Genomic DNA, 19,545 nt, shown 5'->3' with positions numbered 1-19,545 from the left:
ACTGCACAAAAGCACAGGATCAAAGGAACAACTGAGCAGAGGAGACAGAGATTTCTTCTTTAAATTGGTTACATGATGGGAGAATACGAAGCCATGTCATCAAGGCCAGATAAGGGCATCTCGAAGACAAGTCTCAGAGGTGCAATAGGTAATTCTCGCAGTAACCACTCTGTGATCATTTGAAAACCTATGCAAGTTGCTTCCTATGGGGCATAAGCCATTGCTGTCAAATCCAAACACAATGAGCCTTTGAAGATTTGGATAAAATAGGCCTGGATTCGGCTTATCTTAATTCTTTGCCCTATGTCAGAACTGTCTGAAGAGGAAAGTAGAGGTGATCTCTGCAAGCAGGCAGACACAACATTGCCAGGTGACTTTGGCTGCCTTCTCTGGAGCAGATTTGCAGGCAGTGACAGTGCGTCATGTGTCGCTCTTGTACTCTGCTAGATTTGTGTGCAGGAGGGAAATGCCATTAATCCCATTTTCCAGAGTGACACCTTCCTGAATGACAGAGACCACATGCCTTGTCTTAGGGCCAGCTCAGGAATCACACTCCAGTGTACCTGTGCTCCTTTCCAGCACACTGACTGCAAGGCTCTGCTTTCCTGCTTACATATTTCTTTCTGTTGTGTTGGCAGCATAGATTTCCCATCACATCCACATGATCTGGTTTTAACTTGAGGGCCTTGGCTGAGTGTCCTGTGCCTCACTGAACACTTTGTACAACCGAACCTTTGAGTGTGCTGTGTAGAGTCCTGAGGACATGCTACAGAGCTCTACAGCAGTGCCTGTTCTTCTCCCACCTGCACCTTCTGGTGCTATACTGCACTCTATTCTCTCCCTACTAGACAAATTCTGTTTTTCCTTTCATTTTGCCTTCTTTATTTTTGTTCACAAGGACTTTACCTCTTCCTTTGTCCTCTGCTCCCCTCCTCACATGATAGAAGAGTTCTCCCTCTCCAGCCTGGCTGTTTTAACGGTCCTCCTAGCCAGAGAAAGCTGCAGGAAGAGGATAAGAGAGGGTAAATCACAGCTGAGCCCAGGTCAGTGGCCAGCAGCCTGGCAGAGGGATGCAGTATCTGTGCCCCCATGTTACAAAGGAACTAGCAGGATGAAACCCACAGGCAGCTCAGGACAAATATCTACAGAGTTTGTCAGGCAGGAGATGTGGCTCCAGTGTTACACTACAGGTACTGATCAGGAGAGTGGTAAAAGCATCACTGTCCTGATGCTCTGGTCCAAAACCTTTTTGCATTATTTTTAATCTAATTGCTAATCTAGTGTAATACTGATATAAAAGAGGATGCAGCCTGCACCTTTACACCCTCCATTTATTTCTCACCAGATAGCACAGGACATTATGAGGGTAGGTGCTTGAGTGAGGATTTATTACTGAAGAAAGAGTGAAAGCAGTTCCTGTGTCTGCTTTCATTCCACTGGAAACTAATGAATATTTTTCCTGATTTCTGTGGAAGCAGAATTGGACCCATCCTCCCTTTTTTCTTTTTTTTCTTCTGGTAAATATGCTAATAAGGAAGAAAGAATAAGTTTTAGATCTTGACCCATTGGATATGACAAGCTGATGACATCAATTACCCTGGGGACTTCAGAGCTGTCTAAATGATGGGATCACATTTCCGTGTGGTGCCTGTACACCCAGAGTGTGCTCGGATGCTGTCTCTCAATCAGCCTCCCTATCTACTTCATCTCACAGTCTCACACAAAAGAGAAGGAAGGGAGCGCCGTGGCTCTGTGACGTTTCCTTGGTCCCGATTAATCCAACCTGGACTGCTGGCTCTTAGATATCAGGGTGATTGGCACCTCACAAATGCCAGCAGGAGATGAAGGGATCGATAGGGGAACGGGGGGGGGGAGGGGGGGGGGGAGCAGTTTTATTCAGCCTGAACTGAAGTTGAAGAGCTAAGGCAAGTCAAGAAGAGGGAAGGTGAAACATCAAGAGCAGGGCAGTGATGACAGCTGATGCCACTGCCACCAGCAACTTGTGTGACCTTGGGTGAATTGTTTGACCCTGTGGTTTCATTTCCTCATGTCCAAATAAAGCTGGTGATCAGATTTATTTATTTTCCCTTCTCCCTCAGGGACACAGCTCTCTCTTGTGCTGTCTCTCCATGTGGTATGACAGCGACACAAGTTTAGGAGCTGCCTCAGTGCTTAGTAGTAAGGCCAAGACTAGCATGAGGCACTAGGTTCTCCGATTTGTACTCATAACCTGTCCTCCCAGCTATTCTCCTGCAGTCTAAGCTTGACTGAGGTCTCCGTATAAGAGATCTCAAGCAATCCCATGAGAGTTTCTAATGGTCCGTCCCCATGGAGAAGGCTGCCAAGTCCCATAGGCAGCATTTTCTTGTTGACTCTCCCCCAGAGAGGCATAATGCACATCACCAGCACTGGATTAGTTCCTGGAAAAGGTCTTCATGCATCAACTAGTGCAGCAGAAACCCACATAGTGGAGCTGTTTGAGAGACTGGTAGGCAGCCATGGATTTGCAAACCAGCAGCAGCAGTGAGGGGTAGTAAGGGTCTCCATCCATCAGTGTTTGACTGATAGTTGTTAGTGTTGCCACCAGGCCTGCTTTGGGCCCCAGCTCCTCTTTAAGTTACCTCCTTTGCAGCTCAGCAAATGGCCATGTCACAGTTCATTCCCTGCTGCTGCTAGCTGCCAAGCCACTCAACCTCAGCTTCAGCAACTTTAACCTTGAGAGCAGCAGCGGCATCACATCAGCTAAGCAAAGAGTCCTTAGGTTCAGCAGCCATATGGACTCAGATCTAGAGGTAAAACAAAAGTCAGGAAGCAAAGGGAGCTCTCCTCAGTGTGTGGTTTTACCTCCCCTCCTCATGTGCCACCTGCAAGCACACCAGACAGAGCTTGGCACCAACTCCGTGTGCTGTTTCAGTGACACAGAAAGTCACATCAGACCCATCTCACCTCTTTTGTATGCAGCTTAAGGCAAGCCAGGTTTCATGGCTCCCTAAAGCTCCCAGAGCCCCTATACTAATTTGTTTCAGGGTTTTTGGATTGGTTTAGTGTTTTTTTTTCCTTTTCAGCACTATTTTCCCATACTCATTTAACTACCCCTTCTAGTGGGCTATTATTTATTTTGGTTCACATATACAGGTCACCAGCCCTTTTTGTTGTCAGGTTGCTGTGAATGTACATCAGCTGGGTATTGATAGCTGTTTCTGCAGTCTCAGTTACAGCCAGCTTGAGGTATAGATCTGAACACAGCCTGGATAGAAGGAGACTGATGTTAAGTGGTACTACCCTTGATTTGCTGCCAGTAGAGAATGAACCTGGAGGCACACACTCCAGCTCAGAGCAGCACATCTTCTCAGACCCTCGTAAGTGGGGTGGCCAAGGCCAAAATCACAGGCCGTAAAAATCAATCCAGATTATGAATGGTGATAGTATAGTCCTGGTCCAAATAAGCAACAGTGGCAAAAGTTCTTGCAGGTCTTCCATCTATGAAGAAAGTGGCAAGTAGTTAGCTGCTGCCTCATGCCGCTGCTGCCCCACCATGCAGAAAAGGAAATGTGCACAGATCAAAAAGGGTTGGGAAGATAGGAAAATGCAGAACAGCAAAGCAAGAACAAAGAAAGGAGCCTTGGAAAGTCACAGATACTGTATAAATTATTTAATTTTTAAATTATTTAAAATAAGATCAAAGTCATAAATCAAGTTTGCATAAAAAATGGGGTGGGAGTGTTAGCCGTGGTCTCCTGGCCACATTCCAGCTGTGGACTGATTGCATCCTGCAGCAGGGGACAGGCGTAAAGGTAGTGAGTAAAAATGGACAGATGGGTACAGAGGCAACGTAGGCAGTGGTAACATTTGCTCTCTGGCCTGGAGCAAGTCCTTTCCCATCAGTAAATCCCCGCACTGAAAAAGTACAAATGGCTGCAGTTTGTGAACTGTAGACAATAACTGCAACAAATATGGGAACATCCAGCACAAGAAAGATCTCACTCATCATCCTAAGTGGTCACCTTGGGAAGCTAGAGCAGAAGCAACCACCATGCTGACCATAAAAGCCCCAGTGCCCCCCTCTGCTTCCCTGTCCCAGCTCCTGTGGAGATGAAAGGATATTTCTGGTAAAGCTGAAGGGAAGAATCGCTTCTTCCAATATTTTTTCAATTCATACTGTGAAATTATTTTGGAAAGATACTTAAAAATATCCAGCTAGCCCTATGAAATCAGGGAAAATTTACTCAATATGTCTTATGCATATCATAGCTATTATATTTAAACGACCAAAATGGGACAGTATACTACCTGTTATGCAAATCACTTGTTCTGATCCGTTCCAGAAGAGGAAGTTATTTTGAAGCCATAATACTCTGCAGCAAGGCTGATACCATATTTCTGATCGTGAGCTCCCTGGTAATTCAGAAATAATGAACACTCAGGTTTGGATTTTTTATACCTTTTATTTTTTTCGTAGCTTTTTATATTTTTCCAGAGGTCTCAGGAACTTAGAAATCTAAACTATTGTGTATCAGGCTTCACAAAGACACTAAGACACATGAATCCATGTGTCCCTCATTTGTTTAGTTTCTTAAAAATATTAACTTTAAATATTATTTTTAAAGCAGAAAATTCTGTTTCCCAAAGACATTAAAAAATATCTGAAAAACCATTACGATTTTTTTACAGAATATCTTTTGTTTGCTTGAAGGTGTGGGAGATATTTTTGCTTATATTTCCCAATGGCCAGTTAAGTAAAACAGACATGAATCCATCAGTTTGGTGATTTTACCAAATATGAGTCCTTTTACTGCTTGATTGATCACTTACCTACCTCCTTCTATAGCTGGGATTCTGTGAGGATTAATTAGCTAAGTGGTTATATAAATTGTTAGAGGTGGGAAGTGTGGGATGTTGTTGTTATTTTTATTATTATTACTGAATGAAGAATATGAAAAGTCAAAGAAAAACATATAATAGACAAGGATAGAAAATAACACTCAAAAAATGAGAAGGACATCAGCTCATTCAGAGTAAGCTTTCTGCAAGGGTAATGATCATGCTATTTCAAAAGGATCATCAGAAATGATCCTTCTTTCTCCTCTTTCTTCAGTTTCACATGCAGTTCTTTTGGGGGCTGGGGAAAACAAGCAGTAACATCCTTGTCCTATTTCTAGCAGGAGTTTTGGCTTTGAGAAGGTTTCTTCATCTCTCCATATAACTATTCCTCCTGTGAGAAAAGGATATTCTTCGTGTGGCAGCTGCCACATGTGGAGCCCTCACATGCCCTCACCCCACACCACTAGACTCCCAGTGGCCACTTAGAAACCACTTCTGGGAGGAAAACTGGCAGTAAGTGCCACGTTTGTGTTGTACGGTTAATGCAACACTGGTGCTCCTCAGCTGATGCTCATCGGAGTCAGGCATGCATCTGTCCTGATGCAAGATGTGGAGAAGGAGCTGTGCATCAGCAAGCTTTTGCGTTGGTACAGCTCTGCCGCAAAACTTCACCCCTTTCTGATTTTTGTCTTAATCTTCCGTGCTAGGATAGAGTGGATAAGCCTGTTGGATGTATCTATCTACTCACCGGTGGCAGAGATGCCTGAAGTTTAACCACCTCAACCTGAGGTAGCAAAAAAGTGTGTGAGATAAATCCTCCCATCTCTCTCTGATGACGATCCATGACAACTACACCTTTCCATGCTTTGAATGGCCTTATCAGTGCTTCCCCAGCTGCTCCATCATTTCTCCAGTATTAGGATGAGGACTGCAGGTTTTTAGCTCTTGAGGAGCTGTCCATTGGCATGAACCAGTTTGTTAAAACCTCTTGGTCTCCTGAGAAGTTAAATATTTGAGAAATAGTAAAGTCCAGGTTGGAGGAAAGAGGGAATTAATCTTTAAAACTGGATGGGAAAAAGCTCTAAATGCTGAGGTATAGATCATGCTAAGGAAGAGAAGCAAAAGGAAATACATCCTTTCAGCTGAGGAAGCTGAAAAGCTCCTCTCTATCCCCTTGGACCAGTCTGAGATAATAAGGCTGCTGCCTTTCTGATTAGTGCTTTGTGGCCCCAGCCCAGGCAGGGAAAATCTGCATTTCAAATGGCATATTTTAAAGAACACAATACCCAGGGGCCCTGCTGCTATTGATTTGCCTCCGGTGGGGTCAGTGCCTCACTTTCTACAGCTTTATTAGCTGGGACCAAACATTGGGCCTCTTTCAAAGTAAAAGGAGAGTGGATGGGACATTTGTCTTCAGGGGGAGCTGGGGAAGGAGTGGGGTGACTTTTACAGGGAATGCCTGGAGATTTTATAAGAGACACTAGTGACCCTCACAGGACTTGCCTTCCTTTTGCAAATTTGCTCAGAGCTACCCTGGGGGGAAGGAGGTAGCTCTATCCTGTCAGCTTCTTTCAAGGTGACCAAGTCCCTGTCTTCCCATCTCAGTGATTCTGCTGCACTTGGCCAAGCTGTGGCTATCAGCTGCTAGGCTGAGTAGGACCTCCCTTCTCTACCCCATTATGAAAGGTAAGAATGGAAAACGTGACTGCAAAAGTGTGGCAAGAGTACTGTCAAAGGCTGAGATGTCCACACATGCTTGGTACATGTTTTGGGTCCCCTCTGAGCCGGAGAAGCAAAGCCAGTTAACTGGGGTACATGGCTATGTTCAGGTATGGGATGATATAATCCTTCCAGCTCTGGAGGACACCAAGGCTTACCCCAAGGACTTGCTCTGAAGGCTGCAGAGGGGTGTACATCCTCTGGGTCATAAAGTGTAGGGCTCCAGCTCATTTCAACATGCCAAAGGGTTTGTTGCTAGGTCTCCAGGGCATATTGAAGTGCACAACCCCAGAGCACTAAGCATGACAGAAATGGGGTGGCTGTAGCAGAAGCAACTGAATCTTGTTTTCCAAATGAAAGGTTAGGTTCTTATTTTAACTGCACTAGCTTTTTAACACCAAGATAAACTTAACTTCTTTCCTGTAAGTTCCTACTCTGTGGGAGTTTGACCAGTTTTAAGTGACTATTTCACCAAAACTCACCTGGCTTTAGACTGCAGACCCTGCACCTTCAGCACTAATCATGAGATGAGGATTATCTAGTTCTTCCCATAAGGAGAGAAAAAATATGTTCTTTCTGAAGATCTGTGGCAGAACTGCATGAATGACATTACACTGCAAAAAGGAGCATGCATGTAACCAAGGTATATTCTACAAACACACATCTTTCAGTGCAAATTTATAAGCCTTCTGAAAACACAAGTCACATATTCAGGTTACCTGGTTTGCAAACCAGGAGGAGCACCTTCTGTTGTGGTGTTAACTATGGACAGTTTAGAGATATCATTAACCAGGAGAAGTTGCATAAGCCATCAGTAATATCACACGTGATTTCCTAGTGCGAAATGGAGATTGTCTTTAGAGCACGACAATCATATGTTATACTCCTGGCAATGTGGTATCTTTTAGGTCGAGCCCTGTTTCTCTTGCAGCACAGATGAAACACACACACACACACACACACACACACAAAAGAAAAAAAAAAAAAAGAATTAACACTTTTCTTTTAAGTGGTTGAGAAACAAAGTCCAAAAATATCTGCTGAGGGCCAGGTAAGGGGTAGGAATGATTTCATCTGACTGTGCTGCCATGTGCATTGGAACTGATCACTTGGAGCTCCACATACTCTCAATAGAGAGAAACAAAGCTGCAATACATCTGCCCAGAGGCATTAGTGTACAAAAGGGGGAGATGACTTTTGGCCTAGAATCCTTTGCCCATTATCACATCAACCATAATAGGTGTCCAGCTCAGAGAAAACCTCATGTGTGTTTAGTTTACAAAACCTTGTGGTGGGAAATGACAAAACAGTAGTCTCCTGCCTGTTTTAGAAGGCTTGTGGTACAAATACCTGGCTGGCATCTGACAGCAAGAATGACCACAGCACACACATGACCAGCCACATGTCACTCCATGGCTTGTGGTGGGTTTGTTCATGCAGCTCTAGTCAGCTTGGAGAAACACAAACAAAAGTCAACAAAGACCAGACTGAGCTGTTCCCAGCCCTTGCAAGTGTGTCCATCTCAGAAACATGTTTCTTTGATCATCAGCTCTGAACAGTTCCTATAGGCTATAATTTCTGCTATAGGCTACTGTTCCTGCAACCAGCAGTTTATTTCTTCAGCTGTCCCCAAATGAAGATACCTGGCACAGAAAATGAGGTACGAGTCCAGATCCCTAACGCTGGAGTCAAGCCGGTATTGAAAATGGATGGATTCTCCCTTCCTTATTCACCTGCATTGACATACTTCCTAAAATCACCTGCTCATTGCCTCCTCTGGAGAATAAACGCAAATGATGCCTAGAAACAAATGTACTCTTTAAATGGGAATCAGCATTGTGCTGTAATAGAAAAGATTGTCTAATCACTCCATCAGTAATTACAAAGAACAGGATATCACTAATTAAAATGTGAAAGTGTCTTAGGCAGGGTATAATAAAAAAGGGTAATTAACAATCAAAGGGAAAGCCACCACCTTGCCACTGATCTGTATTAGGCTTCAAAAAATAATAGTACTCAGATCTAGTATAGCACTTTCCATCTGTAGATCTGAAGGCACTCCTCGGTGGGGAAGCATGTATCCCGTGTCCTCTTATATCACAGAAGAAACCAAGACAGGTTTACACAATTTGTGCACAGTTATACTGCAGATCAGTGGCAGAGCATCCTTTAGTTTGGCTTCTTTACTGATGGTGACAAGGAAAGTTTCAGCATTAGAATAAGCACAGTGATTTCAAGGATTTGTTTTAGTGTGCATGTGTATGAACAGCTAATTTAGATAATAATTCAACATTAAAGTGAACAGTAGGGAACAGTCTGTTCCTTCCCATGACTTTTGAGGGCTGTTTAAAGCTGAGAAGCACGTCCTATGTGCTTAAACAACAGCATCAGAGGATAATTTCCTGATGGGAGAGAGTGAAACCATAGAGAGCACAAAAACAGTTACTACAATTCTAGAGATAGCAGAGACATAGAATCATAGAATCATAGAATCATTTAGGTTGGAAAAGACCTTTCATATCATCAAGTCCAACTGCTAATCCAACAAGTCACTGCTAAAATCACTGAAGAAAAGCTTTCCTTCCCCAAGATTATCATCAAGTCATGAATTACCAGAGGCTTGGAAATGAACAGAGATTTTCCTCTCTGCTGATCCTCTTTCCTGCACACTTTCTCTAAGGATCCACTACGGGTCACTAGTGGAGGTTGTATATGGACTCAGACTTACTTCGTTTGGGTCTTCATATAGCATCAGGGAGGAACACAAGAAACAGCTTCTGTCTCCTTCACACCACGAGCATTTTACAAGCCCACTTCACCATTCTGTACACATGAACTGCACTGACTTGTGTACTAGGTTCAGAGAGTAAGATAATGATAGCAAAGTCTGGTTTTAATGCAAGAAGCATTTCTAGCATGCATAACGATTCATCGTCCTTCCATTCAAACAAATATAGCCTGGGTTCGTTATTTCTGCCTATCTGCCCTAAAAAAGGCAGCATTTTGACTACTTTCTGGAAAAAACTAAAATAATTAGGGAAGTCATCCCAGATCAAAACCACAAGGAAAGGATTTTCCAACTATATAGTGTTAATCTTGCTAAAGTAGGAGAGCTCCTTTCTCTTGAGCAGCTCTTCCAGGATTCTCTGCTTGGTTGTGCTGGAAATAGGCGCTGTAACCTTGTTGGAAGGTTTAGTTATGGTTTTGTCCAGTGCCCTCTAAAGACTTCCCAGCAACATATGAGAAAACTATTTTTGTCACTGACAGATGGAAACAAATCAAGCTTCCCCCAAAGATCTAGCTAAGCTGCTGCTCTGGAGAAACCGTCTCTTCTCCCCATCACTCAGCAGAGACTGGTCTCCCATTATCAGTCTCAGTGCTTTACCAGAGCTTTGACACAAGCCACCAAACCTCTCTGCTCAAGATCATATAAAGGCTTTTCTCTGCTTTACTCAGGGAAGTACTATGGACTCAGAAGGTTGAGTCCAATCCATAGGAAACCTCCACACTCGGCAACACATAATAGGGATGGGGAGTATAAAGATGCCAAGATGCAAAGATGCACTTTACCTCCAGTTCATGTATCAGAAAGGAAGGCCAAGGCTGTGGTGTACCACAGGCATGCTGAGCTGGCGTCTCATAGCAGAGTCTGCCTCACACCCTGCCCTGGTCCCCATGCTGGTGCCGGTGCCATGGTCCATCTTACCGGTGACCGCGTGATGTTTTTTCCCTGCTCTCTCTCTTTGTTCCAGCTGATGCAGCAGCAAGCCGCGATCATGGCATCAGTGGCGCAGGGCGGCTACCTGAACCCCATGGCAGCCTTTGCTGCAGCCCAGATGCAGCAAATGGCAGCCCTGAACATGAACGGGCTGGCTGCTGCTCCCATGACACCAACCTCAGGTAAGGGGGCAGTGGGATGGAGAGGGGAAAGGGTGTGAAAATCCCAGAAGAGACCTGTTAACTGATAGGTCCTCCCTCAGTGGTTGTCTGTTGAAAAGTTGGTCTTGTTGGTGAAGGCCACCAGAAGTGAGGAGTGGAGCCGGTCAGATCCTTTTGTGGTCTGTGAAAAGAGGAAAGTGGCAGAAGAAGGCTGTCACTGCCTCTTCCAGGGCTGGGCAAGCTGCAGGTCAACTTCTGCATTGTGAAGCAGTTGTAAGGGTAAAGACAAACGGCTCACCAACAGTGGGCTGTCAGGCTATCTGCTCTGTGCTGAATGGCTCTTACTGGTGGGTGAGGAGAAGAAGAGGGTTGAAACCCATCAGAACCGAGACACAATGGGCTTGCTGGGGAGGAGAAAGGGTGCTGACAGGGAAGGCACTGGAAAAGGCCCTCAGACCCTTCCCTTCAGCCTTACCCCTCACAGAACTTTCCTTTAGCTCTGAGTACCCTTCAAATGTCACAAAACATCCCCCAGTGCATATAGATATCCAGGCTGATACAAAGCCAGGCTGGTACAAAGACGAAGGAAATAAGGTTTGTTGTGAGCTGAAATATCATGAACAAGATGAGTTATGTCACTGGGACATGTAAGCCTTTCTCCTGCTGTGAAATAGAACAGGAGGTACTCAGGGAAGATCTCTAGAATGCAAGTGTTTAGAGAGAGCATTTCTGGCTGTTGAAGCAGAGACAGGTAGTCAGTGAAGTGCTGCCAGGACCTGGGTAGGCTGCAAAGTGTCACAGAAACCCATGGTAGGAGCTGCAGTATATGATTCAATGGACAGAGAAGAAAGATGAGATGGAAAGAGGAGTAGCTTTCCTGGGGTTTGAAGAACAAGGAGATCATATGGGCAGGAACAGGTCAACGAACCAGAAGGGACCGGCTGGAATATGAGGGTCCCTGGGGGTGACGCGGGTTGCTCCTGTGAGAGGCACTAGGGATGAGACTGTGTTTAGACAGATGTGGCATAGCAATGCCTTTGTGTGAACCTTGGAGCATCAAGCTGGCCTGGAGGGGATGAGCTTGACAAAGGTCTGAGATAGGATGTAGGAACTAGCTGTGGTGCATGTAGCACTGGCAGAGCAGGATCTGGGACTCCAGAGAAGAGCAGTAAGAGAGGATGGGGAAGCTTGAAGCCAGACATAAAGAGTCCTGCAGCAGCCCTGGAGCAGGAAAAAGCTATCTCAAAGAAGCCAGGAAAGATGCACTGGATAGCAGGGCAAGGGCACCACAGCAATGCAGGCTGAGGTGCTGCTCCTGACCAATTGAGTTCTGTTAACCTTATCTGCTGAAGAAAACCTCCCTTAGCATATCTTTGCAGTGGGGGGCTGGGAGCAATGTCAGAAGCTACTGGATCAGATACCTGTCTTTCCCTTTGCTTGTATTAGAATATGAAGAGGGGAAAAGAGGAGAGAAAGGAAGGCAGATTTAATTCCACACAAACTTATGAAGACCCAAGGAAAAGCACTTGACTCAAAAATCTCATACCACACATTTCAAAATATATGTTTACACAACGATAAATGTATAAACAACAAGTCGATGGAGCTACTGCAAATCCAAATATAAAAGTGGCTTAATTATATGTGCACCCTTTAAACCCGCTGCCTGAAAGATTATCGTATTTGCATTAGCTAGATTTGTTTTGTGTTGGTGAGAGCAGAGAGAACGTCAAACAAAGACTGCTTGGAATTCAAATGTTCTCAGGGCCCGGAGAACTGAATCCAGTCGACAGTTTATGATATCCCCACCACAAAAGAGCACAAACTCTTGTGCATATAAATGTCTTGAGGATTAGCAAATTCTGTGAAAGAGGTGTGGAAATACCAGTACAACAGCCAAATCCTGTGCCTACCATGATATCCAGGACATGAAAAATATCCCAGCCCTTCTTTGATTTAAACCCTTTCTCCCCTTCTGGTGTGCCTTGTGCCTTTTGGGGACTGTTAAACTCTTATTATCAGAATACAGGAGAGGAAAGCTCATGGTTTTCACATGCTTTACAGAGCACCCATGACTGGTCATTACTGTAAATAAGATCCCTTGATCTTGTTCATGGTGGCATATTTTGCAGCCTCCTCCCTCGTGACATGATTTCAATCATGGAGTCTACGCACTTTGGCGTTACTGCAGATTTGTGTTGAATGGGTGCCTTCTTTCATTAAAAACCTCTGTAACGGGTTGTGGAAATGTCCATTGACAATTATTCCTTGGGTGAAATGTTTATACTTTGAAATGACTCCTTGTATTAGTACAACACTCACAAAGCTTGTGATAAGATGCGTAGAAAATGTTTCACATAACGTCTGAGCAAGCAAGCCTACAACACTAGCAGCGATTTCTGAGTAGCCAGGAGATATCTGAAGCCTAACATGAATTCTCCTGCTGGCTTTTGTTAGCATTCAGAAAGCCAAATGGAAAATGATCATTCTGCTTCATAGCAGGATTTCCAGTCATTGAAGTATATCTTTGTTCTGACTTGGAATGAAAATGAAACATTTCAAAGTTCTCTGAAAAACAGACATTAGAAAAAGCGTTTGGAACATTGAAAAAAATTGAAGTGTTTTGATCTTTCCTAAGCAAAAGAAAAATTGTGCTAGAAAAAGGACACTGGTAACCCAGAAGTCCTAGAAGCTTTGGAGCTGAGCACAGTGCCTCTGTGCTTCTATCTTCAGGCCTCCTAATCCAGCTGTTTTTCTGTGTGTCCTGCCTCTAGGAGAGTGGGTTCCTTGGGACATGGCCATGAGTTCATTCAGGCTCACGAGTTCCCATGGTACGTAAGAAAGAGTTTTGGTTCCAGGCAAACCTAACAGACTAGAGACAGGATCCATCTCACCCCGTTTAACCACACAAAAGTTAGACATTTAGTTTAAACTAGTCACTGGGTTTGCTTGCAGTCAGTGGAGTGCAGTAGGCAGTCCCAGTGGGTAATTCAGACCATAAAGATTGTATGCCGTTTGCTGGCATCTAGACAGCAAGAGTCAGGTTTCCCATCAAGAGTCAGGTTTATCTCACACAACAGCCCGTGATTATGAGGCAATTAAATTGACGTCTCTGAAAGTTTGGTTGAAGTTTTGCATTTCTCCCATCATTGGTGTAATCTGGGTGAAAAGTGGGGCTGCTACTCCTTAACTGCACAGAGAGACTAGAAATGGTATTTCATATAAGCATCTCTCCATCCTTATCTTCTCTCTCCTTCCATATTGTAAATCTGCATCTGGTGTAGCTGCAGCAAGAGACCTCAAACCAGGGGTGAAATCCACAACTGGCATGCACCACCACCATTTGTTCTTTGCGGTGGCATTATGCCAAATTTAACTCCTGCTACAGATCTGACCTCCCCATGGGGGACCTTCCTTTATAAGAAGGAAATTAAAGAATTCCAACGAATATGCCTAAACTTCCGTAGACATGCAGAAAATAGCAAGCACAAATCCCTTGCTGTAATTTTAGAAAAAATACTTACACTGTCTATGCAAATAAAGGAGAGATCTAGAAAAGCAACTGAAATTTTAACTAGACTTTGTGATTTGCAAACTGATGGCATATGCTAAGAGCATTGCCTTTGGACTTCAGTTGCCACTGCTAACTCCCTGTACCTCCACAGAGGACATTTTTAAAGGCCAACACCATTTAAATAAGCAAAGAGGAAGCAGCAGCTTGTCTGCTCAGGGTATAGGAAAAGAGCTGAAATATTGCCTTCTTTTGGGGTTACTCAAATCAGAACATATTAAAGCATCCCATGCATCTGTATTGGCTTCCTTAAAGCACCAACACAGATTTAGGTAGTCATTAAAGTGTGTTATTGGACTAACTTATCATGGAACGCTGCTATGGGGAAGAAAATCTCTCCAATTGGTTTAAAAAAGGGGTTACTGCAAAAACGGTGCTTTCAATCAGTAGTATACCCTGACACAGAAAGACGTTGGTGGAGATAAGATAGTTTAACTTCCCACTCACAGCTATCAAGAGAAAAACAATTTCTCACCCATTGAAAACTCATTTTAGGTCCCTAAAACCGTCCTGAATACATAGCAAGAAGCACAGACTGTCCAGTCATTTTAAACATACATAGGAGCAGGCAGTGAGGTAGCAGAGGGATTTAATTCTCCCCTCAGAAATTAAAAAATTCTCTACCAGTGGTGACAGGATCCTGGCCAAAACACAAAACATTTTTCTTCTGAATTGTAGCATCGCAGTCCTCCACAGGATGTGTCTGGGAAGAGGGAGAGGAGCATTATTCCATGAAAAAAAGAAATCTAGCCCAAATTTTGCCCCTGTTGAGTGGGAGATCTGTGCAAAACTCTACAAAAGTCAAGTTATGGCCAAACATTGACAAAAACGAAAGTATCACTGGCTGCCTTTAGGCTACGAGTCAACTTGCCAAACCTTTTAAATCCCTGGTGCTGAGAAAGTTCAGAATGAGTTTGTGCATAAAATGCACATTCATGAGGGATTGCAGACAGAGTAGTCCTGGAAATCAGTACACCCGCAAAGCTGATATCTCCAAAGAGAAACTGAGAGGGACTTCTGTAGAAAGGTGGGATTGAGAATTTGCTTCTGGTGTTAAATGATATCTAGGAAAGAAACATCTGCTTATTTAGCAATTTAAACAGGTAATACTCTAGGGAGAAAGTTGAGGAGGAAGGGTCATATTTCTATACTTTTTATTGCTTGATGTTAGCTGTGGATCTAGCCTAGAGAGACTGATCACCAAGCAAAACCTTCATTCTGTTGAAGAAAGTTTTGCAAGCCTTTCTTAAGTGCTTTCCAAACAGAGAAACAATTGGCAAGAAGTCCCTTTCTTTGCACAACAGCTTGGGAGATCTTTCACTTATTATCAGAAGGTTTCTGTGTATTTTTACTATGCAGTTCTTGCTTCCGGTACTCACAAGCTCTGGTTTTGTGTCCTCCCCGCTTGCAGGTGGAAGCACGCCTCCTGGTATAACTGCACCAGCTGTGCCTAGCATCCCATCTCCAATTGGGGTGAATGGTTTCACTGGCCTCCCGCCGCAGGCTAATGGGCAGCCCGCCGCCGAAGCCGTGTTTGCTAATGGCATTCACCCTTACCCAGGTAAGTCAGATCAGTGTTGTGCCCACAGCCTTCTCTGTCAGTCTTAGGGAGATTGTCCACATCCACAGGCTTCATCCAGCATGATCCACCTCAGAAGGATTACACTCCACACCACTGTGGCTTACTTTACCATTGGTGTAGCTAGATCTTATCCAGATGCAGTTTTTATACACTTAAATCTGGATGAGAAGGATTAAGAGCACGTTGGAGGTGGAAAATTTTTATGCTGAAGAATTGAGCCCTCATCTGTTGGATGACTTGCCTGAATACAATCAGGACACCCAGCATGTTTTGTTTTAGCTAAAATTCAGTCTGAGGCCTGACAAGTTCATACTGACAGATCTCCCAGCAGCTCTCCCAAAGGTCTTGTTCCTGGCTCACCTTGAAAGAGCTGTGCTAAGCCTGTTTGCATCTCCTAGCACCCACCATCAGTATCTCCTACTGGGATTCCCTTTCAGCTGAATCACTTCGAGAGGTTGACTCCAGGGAGTCCACATGACTGGTGACCAAAACTGTTCCATGTCTCAGACTATGTGTGCAAGTAGCACATGTTTGTCTCCAAAATGCTCACTGCATCCAAACCCTATTGCCTTACCTGGCCTGGAGACTGAAGCACCTTTAATACACCCACAGAATTGGCTCAGTTCCATCTAGCTCAAAAGATGGCAGCACTGAAAGAGTGATTATGGAATTTTGGAAGCCCTGGCAGTCAGAAATGAAGGAGGGACATTAAAGGGTATATACCTGCATCTATACCCATACTTATATATGTGGACACTCTGATGCTGTAATAACAACGAACTCAGTAGTCTACAAGACCTTAACAAACACCTAATTTTTTCAGCATCCTCAGTATTTGAGGTAGCCATCTACTCCGAGCCGTACTTCTGCTAGGAAGACATTCCTCACTGTTGCTGTACCCCAATAATGATAACAATTATAACAGTAAAAATTTAAGTAAATGTAACTAATTTATCCTAGCCACCAGCTGGCAAAAAGAGTGTTTTATTCTGGGGCACACATAGATTGATCTAATTTGTTAGGAAATTAAATACTGACTTAGATGCTCCAGCCAAAAAGCCCACAAAACCCCTAAGAAAAAGAATTCTTTCAATCTCACCAGTCCTGAAATCTCAGAAGATTTGATATCACAGGGGACTTTGTGAGCTGCAAGGAAAATTACCACATAACATAGAAATACAAAAGTTGCAGTCTAGTTACAGTTCAGTGTCACCGAAAAAAGGAACCCTGTGAATGCAACAAAGCCCAGATATACCAAGAGTACTGTAAAATAATTATCATCCTCCCCACATACACTTTGTAGACATTCAACCATGAGTTCAGCTTTAAGCAGAATTGAAATCAAGGGCCTTACTGTGATAAAAGTTAGGCATGTATGTACATGTTTGCAGTAGCTTAGAGGGATGGGGAGCTCTTGGAGGCTTATGGAGGCATTAGAGCACATTAGAGCCCTTATGCTCTCTGAGCTCAACCATGGTACCCTGTCTCTAAGGTTCTACAAATACAACAATCTGTTCAACTGTTCATCTGTCTGTTTGCCAGTCTATTATCTCTCTGTTTATTCCTCCATTTCTATCTTTTTCCTGGTTCATCTAGCTCTTTTTAGGTAACTTTGCATGATCCATTACTGAAGGTATCAGAGAAAAGATGGTCATTCTAGATGAAACTTAACAACTTGAGCTTTTGTTATTATCTCAAACTACCCCCCATAATTAAAGCAAGCTTTCAGTTAGGTATTTCATCCATGACTATATAAAAGTCAATGGCCTTAGTCTGATTCTCTCTGAGTTGTGGAGAGACTTGCTCAGCCAGCAATTCACAACGCATCCCTGCACAAATACCAGCAGCTCAACACACTGAAAGGTGACAATAAGTCTTGCTGCACTTTGCTGCAGGCAGAGGGGCCCCTTTCTACCAGTGAAGCTGACATCCAAATAGTCTGCTTTGTGTAAAGTTTCAATTTATCTCAGTGTGTCTTCAGCAATATATTGGTCTTTCTCGGTGCTCAGCTTCCCTATAAGTTAATGGCATCTGAAGTTATAGCAGAGGTGCAAAGGGAACAGTGGTAAGATCTCTCCCTCACCTCTCAGTTTACTTCTGCCAGTCCACACCAGCAATGAAACCCTGAAAGCAAGCTCATTTGTAGCAGCTTGGATGCTCCTGGATGTAGCTCATGAGCATCATGTGTTTGCTCCATCTTACTTTCTTCCTTCTCATGAGCATTTATGCACTCTCCCAAATGTTACTCCTTGCTACAAGCTTTATTGAGGCCTGGAGCTTAGCAGCATTTTAAAAAATGAATTAGACATTTATATGGGTAATGAGAACATCCACAGCCATATTAGACTGGATAGAAATGTAGGAAGGACACAAACCTTTATGCTTTATGATATAAGACAGCCACTAATTGCTTGGGGTTAGAAAGAAATTTTCATCACGGGGCAGCTTATTCCATCATTGTTCATTATGGGATTTTTCACGCTTTCCTCTGTAGCTTTTGTTACTGGCACTGCCCTGTGATTCTGCATGTTGGTGCTTCCAAATGCAAGGGTAGAAATAAAATATTAAAGCTCAGCATGCAATTGCACTAACATTATAGAGAAGAAAAGACCATGCCAGTCCCCATCCAAAGTCAGCATCTTCCAAACAACTTTATTTTATGGTATATTTCTCATTTTGAAAGTGGCTAAGAGTGTTGCAGTATTATGTACATAACCATAGTCTTGCTATGATTGTGGCTTGCCATATATTGTTTAAAGCCTGAATTTTTGCTCTCAGATACTCTTTCATAGTTCACAAAAATCTCAAATGTGGGCTCACACTGTTCTATGCTATAACAGAATGTTCTTTGTTGCCTGAAAATAGCAAAAACAGAACTATCAAAATCTATAGAGGCATGACATACACATAATTCAGACCCAAATAAATCCCATTAATTGTGCAGTTTGTCTACACATCCACCTTTCTGTCTAGCTATAATATTTTGGTGCTGCATCTAAAGGACTCCAGAACTGCACAGTCTTTGCACTATAAAAACAGGTCCATATCGTGTAATTGTATTTACTCTGTAGTTTCATTCCCTTTTTTTTTTCTTTTTTTTTTCCTGTCTTCCCCTGAGCTCTTTTTCTAAGATTCCCTTTTTCTGGAGCAGGGACAAACATGGTAGCATTTGATTGCTGAACCATCCATGGCTTTGAGGCAAAGGCAAGGGTAGGCTGAAAGTCCCCAGTCACCAAGTCTCTGATCACAGCCCCAGCCCATACAGGACTCAGATTTTTCTGTGGCTCTGGTGAGGTTATGGGTCCATGCAGTAGCACTAGAAAACAATTCCTTGTAGGCATAATCTTAGCAAGCCATGCTCTCACCTTCTCCAAGCTCAGCCAGTATATAATGCTTCAGAGTGCACCTTTTGGTATGAACAGAAGGGAGTAGATATTTCCACTTCCACTAGTCTAAGCCTCTTTGGAGAGCTGACCTTTTTGTGTATTAATGCCAACCCTTTAGTCTTTCAGCTTGCGGAGCTATTGAACATGGCAATGTGTTACAGCATATAGTTGGGACAAAAAAAGCATAATCTGTTTTGCCATGACCTTGTGAGTCACTTTGCAGCAGTGCAAGAGCACTTGCCATTTCCACATTAACCATAGTAACAGGGATTGTGTTTTTCTGCCAAAGATTCTTACCCACCCATTGCCCAGTGTCTCTCTTGTAACAGTGTGTGATGTACAATAACAGTGGAGACCATCTGCATTGGTTTGTGCTGTGTCTCACACCAGCAGCACTCTGCTCTCCAGTAACAGGTTCTGCCCTACTGGATTGCATTGTGAGAGACTGGATGAAATGCTCGCTGCAAAAATAAAGCCTCCTTTGAAAGGGAAGGGGAAGAAGAGATTAAAAAAAAAATGAAGAGACCAAAGGGCAGTAAGCAAGAGAGAGGAGGGATTGGCTGTCAAAGGAGCAGTGAAATGGGGGT

General features: G+C 43.5%; 1 protein-coding gene across 15 annotated transcripts in view; it reads left to right on the top strand.

Annotated features, from left to right (window-relative positions):
• Positions 1–19,545, top strand: part of CELF4 (CUGBP Elav-like family member 4) — a 146,123-nt gene that overhangs the window by 21,232 nt on the left and 105,346 nt on the right. For 9 of the 15 annotated variants that reach the window (XR_009725470.1, XM_061353821.1, XM_061353822.1 and 6 more), the window contains exons 4-6: positions 10,293–10,440; positions 13,194–13,250; positions 15,402–15,551. Coding sequence is in view for 14 of the 15 variants with exons in the window: in XM_061353821.1 (XP_061209805.1) it covers positions 10,293–10,440; positions 13,194–13,250; positions 15,402–15,551 (355 nt within the window). In the remaining variant the exon portion in view is untranslated. The remainder of the gene's footprint in view (positions 1–10,292; positions 10,441–13,193; positions 13,251–15,401; positions 15,552–19,545) is intronic. The other 6 variants (XM_061353823.1, XM_061353832.1, XM_061353828.1 and 3 more) reach the window with 1 other exon arrangement.

Source organism: Neopsephotus bourkii, unplaced genomic scaffold (assembly GCF_033783945.1).
Source record: "Neopsephotus bourkii isolate Nb327-2 ecotype Australia unplaced genomic scaffold, CSIRO-AGI_Nbou_v1 NB_700, whole genome shotgun sequence".
Taxonomy (NCBI): domain Eukaryota; kingdom Metazoa; phylum Chordata; class Aves; order Psittaciformes; family Psittacidae; genus Neopsephotus; species Neopsephotus bourkii.
Note: the sequence above shows the minus strand (reverse complement) of the source record. Positions and strands in the feature narration are given on the sequence as shown.